Below are 6,557 nucleotides of genomic sequence, written 5' to 3'. Positions count from 1 at the left end.
CCACACTCACGCACCTGGTGGCCGCTCCCAGCTGCTGCCCCGTCTGCGCGTCCGTGATGTGCCAGTCTCTCCGCGTGCACAGCCGCCCGTCCTCAGCAAAGTACGTCTCAAGGCGCACCAGATCGCCCCTGGGTTTGCGAGGCGGCGCCAGGGCAGCGCAGCGCATTGACGGCGGCACAGCGCTGAGCTCCTCGCGCAGCGAGGCGGGCCGGCTGGCGGGCCGGTCTCCCTACCCTGCCGGCTGTGGACGGTCGACCTGTCACTGCCACGTTGCGAGGCCCCTGCGGGCGGCGCTGCCTGCGCCCGGCGGGCGGCCTGGCAGTTCCAGAAGAGCGTGCCGCGGGCAGGGAGGGAGGGGGCACACCGCCTCGAAGCGCGCGGCCGCGCCGCGCGTGCGCCCGCCTCACCACTTTGGGTATGTCTGCATGCGGATCTGCATGCGCGTGGCCACGAAGATGAGGTGGTCCATGCCAGGCATCGAGGCGAAGCCGCTGTCCGCGCGCCCCCACAGCGCCACTCCATGGTTGCCGCCGACCTCCTGCGGGGTGAAAGCGCGGGCCCGAGGGTGAGGGCGCCCCACAGGACACTCGCAGCGACACCCTGCAAGACGCAAGCGGGCCACGGTCCCCCCAACCGCCCGCCCCTCCTCTCGCCAGCGCAGCCCCCCCATCAACAACGACCCCACCCGGGGGCCCGCACCTGCAGCAGATTGGCGATTGTGATGATGTTTGCGCGCTGGTCCGGGCCGCACTCATTGCCCCTGCGCGGTAATTCAGAGATAGAGGTAGGATGCCACGAGGTGCGGCGTCAGAGCGCGGCCGCGCGTTAATGTGGCAAACGCGCGCGGAGCAGCAGCGGCGTTCGTGTGGGCGGGTGGCGCGCCAGGCATGGCCCCAGCGCACAGTCGCGCCGCAGCACCTGATGCGGCACTCCTCAGCGAAAGATGTGTTGTTGTTGAGGAACATGGAGGGCAACGGCGTCTGCATGGTGAAACGCGCAGCGGGCGGGATCACGGCACTCGTGGGCATATGACCGGTGCAAGGCGGGAGCTCTATCGGGCAGGGTTGCGCCGGCGCGGAGTCGGGGCCGTCCCAGCAAACGGCTGGCAGCATGCGCCTCAGGTGATCCCATGCGCGCTGCTCTGCGGTCCTTGCCCGTTGCTTCCCCGCGCAAGGGGCCCGATCGCCCGTGGGGACGCACATGCAGAACGGCGCCAAGATCACACTCAGCACGCTCCACCGTCACTGCCTCCGCGCTAGCCGCGAGCGTGCTCCTACATGCTAGACGGTTCCGCCTGGGCGGTGCTGCCGTTCTGCGTCCCCGCTGCTCGTGGCAAAGTGGCGCTGAAGGCCGCGCCGAATGCTGCTGCCGCTGTTGGTGGGCATAATGCCCTCTCTGTAGATGCATAACTATGATGCCAGCCCTAAACAGCCGTGCCCCGGCAGCGTTTGGGGCTGAGCGTTTCCAACTAAGGGGCGCGGCGTGCTTTGCGCGGCGAAAGTAATGGTCGGGCTTTTTCAGGGATAAAAGTAACTTCACTAGCCGACATGGCTTGCATTCGATGCGAGACGAGCGTTGTGGTGCGACTGCCGCAGCTAGTGAGCGGGTGCAGTGACACGCCCAAATCGTGTTGTATCACCGCGGTGTTCGAGATATTGAGGTCGCAATATTTATTTTACATCCTGTTTCCTATTCTTCTTGCTGGCATGGCTACCCCCACAGCACACTTGAAAATGGTCTAGCTTGGCAAGGCTGCGTGGTGGCCAGGGTGTGCGCTCTGCTGTGCGCTTGCTGATGTTGCTGGCGATCAACACACTGCTGGTCAGCATTTGCACCTGCCGAGGGGAAACGGGTCAATTCTTGCGGGACCGGGGAAGGGAACGGTCATCCATGCGCTGGCCATGGTCGTTGACAGAGGCATTCACCGGCGCTGCGCGGAAGCAGAGGGGGGAGAGCTTGATACCAGCGGCGTTCGACTCGTCAGTCCCGTTGGTGTTGCGGCGTCCATGTCATACTAGAAGGAGCGACGGGAAAGGACATGGGAGGGAAGAAAGCAAGCTATACTACAGTACGTCTCAATGTCAGCGCGACCAGCAATCAGCCAGGGAGCTCAGGTCAGCCCCCGCTTCCCCCATCATTCCCACCTTACCCGTGCCAGCCCATCATCGCCTCATGGGACCCAGCAACACCGCTTCCCAAACTCCTGTTTTACAAGTCGGCACGCCAACGCGCCGCCCAGCTTGTTGCTCCCACCCCGGCGGGGGCACGCCACACCGCCAGGCGCAGTCACCCCCATCCCCGTGGCAGCGCTCCAGTCAGGCGTGCCCCGTCTGCCGCCGCCCAGCCGCAACCCCCTGTGCGCAGCCCTCTGTGGGGAACCGACGCCCCGGCTGTCCGCCGGCTACCGCAGCGTGACGTCTCCATAGCCCCACGCCTCCCAAATTTTCGACTTCGTCGCCACGTCCGACATTTTGAACGCCTCCCCAGGGTTTGTGGGCAGCGCGTACTGTGCCAGCCCGCTCATGCCCGTCCACATGTACAGGATGCACATCGCCGCCGCCGTCAAGCCGCAGCCCTCGAGGTGTGGGCGCCGCATGCGACGGCCACGTTTGTGCTGCCAGCCCCACCAGTACTCGCGCGCCGCGAGCGCCAGGCAGGTGGCTGCATGCAGCGGGGCCGGGGGACAGCAGGGGGCTGGTGGGGCCAGTTGAGTGTGCAGGAGAGCTGGGGTGCGGCGAGAGAGCGGCTTCGTGGGGCCTAGGACCAACAGGCAAGAGTGCAGAGCCGGTGCGCCCCACTTTGGTTCAGCTCATGTTAAATGCTGCCCATCCGACCTTATGCAAGCCCCTGAATCAGGAGAACATACACATCAACAATCTTAACCGCCGCCTGCATGAGCTGGGCCCCATTCCTAGCCCGCGGTGCCTGCAGTGTCCAACTGCGGCTTGCAGCTGCTGCTGCTCACCCCATGCCGCCTTGACAGCCAGCTCCCCGAACTGGCCGTGCTGCATGTCAGACATGGCGCCGCCGCAGACCGCGAGCGTTGCGCCGCAGCCCAGCCCGACGCGCGCCGCCTCCGCGCTGCCGTGCGCAGCAAACGCGGCCAGGCCGCCGGCTGCGAGCAGCGCCCCGAATCCAACTGTCCACCATCGCATGGGATGGTCCCCCCAGTTGCGCAGCGGCCAGTAAGGATCTTCCTCCCGCCACCACCGGCCCCAGCTGCTGCCGCCGCCGCCCCCGCCGCCGCCCTTGCCGCTGCCGCTGTCACCGCTGCCGCCGCCTCCGCTGCTGCTCGCCTCCTCGTCGCCGACGCCACCGAGCCATTGGGAGTCCTGCTGGTAGTATTTCAGCCCCCCAGCGCGCCAGAACGTGTTCATGGGCGCCTCCTCCATGTCCAGCCACGCGGGCCTGAACCACTCGGGCATCTCGCCGTTCTCATACCGCTGCCGCGCGATGCTGCGCATCTCGTCCCACACTGCGCGCCGCAGGCGCCGTGTCGGGGTGCGATCGTTGGCATGTGCGTAAAACCAGGCCCATGAGCTGACTTGGCATGATGAGCCGATGTGTCTCACCATGCTGACCTTTCCCTGAGAAGCAGGCTGCTCTGTTTGCGTGATGCCCACAAGCAGGATACCGGTCAAACGTGCCACCTTGCAGGGCGACCACGCAGGCGCTCACCCCGCTGCCGTTCGGTGCGCTTTACGGTCTCGAAGTCCTTGTAGCCCTTGACCCCCATGCGAAGCTCGTTCCAGCCTTGCGAGGTCGTCGGCACGGGGTCCACCGCTGGCGGCGACGGCCCCTTCGGTGATCGCTTGTTCATGCCGTCCCACCACGCGCCCGCGTCGGGGGCCGGCTGCTGCGTCGATGCCCAGACGATTTGCTTTTGACGTCTGCTATTGTATCTACAAGATGAGGGAGGGCGTGATTGAGTCGCGGCAGCCGCAAGCATTGCTGCAAAAAGACGTCGATCTGTATCGCAGGCCACGTACCTCAAGCCCATTGTCACACAGCCGCTGCATCGCGCTCCCAAAACCCTCTGTTTCAGCTGCATGCCCGTGAAGGCCCCTCTGCTGTGTTGTCGATGCTGCATTGGGCCGCCACTAGAACCACAGGCTCTCTGAGCGTTTGAGCTGCCTTGATGCTTCAAACCAAACCTCGCTGACAGGCGGTATAGGATCCAAGAGGGTGTGACAGTCTGACCAGATCTCAAAACATAAGAGTCGCACTCAAGTTGTGATTCAATTGATTGTGTTTTCGGCCAGTGATTTTGTTGCATCGTCATGCTACACCACTTGTGGTCGCTTTTGTCACTTGGCACCATCCACTCTCACTGGTTGCAGCCAAGGGTAGAAAGGGCAGCAGCTTAGCGAGCGTGGGATGCTGAGATAGCAAAATTTTTCTTCGCATCGCGTGATGCATGCGTGTGCCGCTGCCAAGGGCAACGTGCGTGCGCTTGCTGCACGCTCGCGCAGCGTGGTGGACGCGTGTGCGTCTAGAGCGCATCCAGCGGCGCCGCGGCGGCTTGGTTGCCTCTGCTTTTCAACAGCTGCAGACATTGAGCCTGGCTATATAACGCCTCCGCCTGGCGGGCGTGGACGTGGCAGGAAAACGCAGCGGTTGGGGGCCCCCCCAGCACCCGGCGAGGTGGGGGCAGCGCAGCGCCAACGGCGGCGAACGCCTCAACCGCCAGCGCCACCTCAGCAGCAGCAGCAGCAGCAGCAGCAGCAGCAGCAGCAGGAACAGCAGCAGGAACAGCCCTGTGCCCCACCTCAAGCGCGGCCCCTGCCACAGGCAGTGAGGTCACCCGCCGAGCCGCCGGGATTGGCAAATCCTGCAGAAAGCACGCCGGGGGCCCAGACGGCCGTAACCCCCTCCTTGCCACCCAGATCTCAACAGCAGCAGGAACAGCAGCAGCAGGAACAGCGACAGCAGCAGCAGCAGCAGCCGGAACAGCGGCAGCAGGAACAGCAGCAGCACGAACAGCAGCAAGACGAACAGCAGCGGCAGGATGAGCAGCAGCAGCAGCAACAACAGCAGCAGCAGCGGAGAGGCGAGGGCCCTCCGGCGCAGCAGGCAACCCCATTGGAGGCTGAGCACTGGCAAGCGCCAGCACCTCCTCAGTCGCCAATTTCTGTGCAGCGCAGCGACGGCGACAGCAGCAGCGACGGCGGCGGCAGCCTCGAGGCACGTTCTAGTGGCGGCAGCCGCGGCGATGCAGCTGCGGCGGCACTGCAGCGGTTCGGGGCCTTCAGCGAAGCCGGGGAGCGGGCCGCGCTCCAGGCAGCGCGCGCGTTGGGGCCTGCGCCGCCCAGGCGGTTCACCGGCCTGGCAGGAGACCGGAGCCGCCCCTGGCAGAAGCAGGTGCGCGTTCATCACATTGCTGCTCCCTGCTCAGAGTTTCAGCGGCCTGTCGGGAGGGCTCTTTGACCTCAACCGCGGCCGGTGCGGCTTGTTGCAGAGCCGGCTTTTTCAGCACTCAGGATCCGAGCCTTCCTTTATGCAACCGCCACACGACCGCTCATGCGCACGCAAGGCAGCCGCGGCCCGCACCCTTCGGGCCTCCACAGCCCTGAGCTCCTCCCTTTTCTCCCAAGAAACGTGCTCCCTCGCCGCTGCGGCAGGTGCTGACACACCTCTGCTGCGAGCTGCCGCCGCCGGCCTGCCACATCTACTCCGACATGACAGTCCAGGTGGGCAGGACGACCCAGGCCTGCGTGACATCCAAATCGCGTCCAGGCAGCAGCCAGATGCGGTCATGAGCAGGCCCCATCAACCTCCACGCGCCGGTTCGGTTTTACATATCACAGCTACCCCGTCGCGCACCCACCACAAACTCGGGCGCCCCCGCTGCTGACCCCAAACCCGAAAATTGAAAGCACCCCTGCGCGCCCGCGTCGCGTAAACCGGCTGCCACCCCACCCCAAGGCCATGCAGCGGGTGCTGACGCAGCGCAGCGTGGCGGAACGGCGGCTGCGGGATCACAGGGAGGACGCGCGCTTCCAGCTGGCGCGCGCCAACGTGTGGCTCAAAAAGGTGCGGCGCTTGCCACAACACCGCCCGCCTGCACGGCGCCTGCCGCGGCCGCGCCCGACGGGGAGGAGGGGCCCCCTGAATGCAGCGCTGTGAGTCGGCCCTGCAGCTTCGCTTTCGAAATTTTTGTGGCACCCGAAAGCCAGTGTCACACAGCTCTGTGAACATCACAATCGCACATGGGCCGAATTCACGCAGGTGCTCGCCGGCGAGGATGTGAGCCCCTACGAAATCGAAGCCGCGCAGGAAGCCGCCCTGAAGCTGCGCGCCGAGGCGGGCGAGACGGCCGCGCAGCTGCGGGGCCTGATGGCCAAGGCGCAGGCGTACAGCGATTTCGATTACTGCGGCCACGCGGAGGGCCTCCTGGCGTTTCTTGATGACGTCATCGCTTGCACCGAGCAGCTGCGGCGGCAGCTGCTGCCGTACATAGAGGGCGCTCGCGACGCCAACATCGCGGCGCTGCACGCACGCGGCGCGGCGCCGCTGGGCGCCGCGGGCGACCGCGCGGCGCGCGACGCGCGCGGGCG

At 65.9% G+C, this 6,557-nt stretch overlaps 2 protein-coding genes across 2 annotated transcripts in view; both read right to left on the bottom strand.

Moving 5' to 3' along the window:
• MNEG_9607 (hypothetical protein) overlaps positions 1 to 986 on the bottom strand; it is a gene marked incomplete at both ends in the record, with an annotated part of 2,687 nt that extends 1,701 nt beyond the window's left edge. Inside the window, 4 exons of the mRNA XM_014041921.1 lie at positions 15 to 128; positions 408 to 538; positions 700 to 760; positions 919 to 986. Of these exons, the coding sequence (XP_013897375.1) occupies positions 15 to 128; positions 408 to 538; positions 700 to 760; positions 919 to 986 (374 nt within the window). The remainder of the gene's footprint in view (positions 1 to 14; positions 129 to 407; positions 539 to 699; positions 761 to 918) is intronic.
• Positions 987 to 2,401: 1,415 nt separating this feature from the next.
• MNEG_9606 (hypothetical protein) lies at positions 2,402 to 3,820 on the bottom strand (the record flags this gene model as incomplete). Its single annotated transcript, XM_014041920.1, has 3 exons — positions 2,402 to 2,661; positions 2,966 to 3,475; positions 3,679 to 3,820. The coding sequence occupies 3 exons, from the start codon at positions 3,818 to 3,820 to the stop codon at positions 2,402 to 2,404; spliced, it is 912 nt and encodes a 303-aa protein (XP_013897374.1).
• Between the last annotated feature and the right edge of the window lie 2,737 nt (positions 3,821 to 6,557).

Source organism: Monoraphidium neglectum (assembly GCF_000611645.1).
Source record: "Monoraphidium neglectum strain SAG 48.87 unplaced genomic scaffold scaffold01995, whole genome shotgun sequence".
NCBI classification, from domain to species: Eukaryota; Viridiplantae; Chlorophyta; class Chlorophyceae; order Sphaeropleales; family Selenastraceae; genus Monoraphidium; species Monoraphidium neglectum.
The sequence above is the reverse complement of the archived record's forward strand: the minus strand, read 5'-3'. Positions and strand labels throughout refer to the sequence as shown.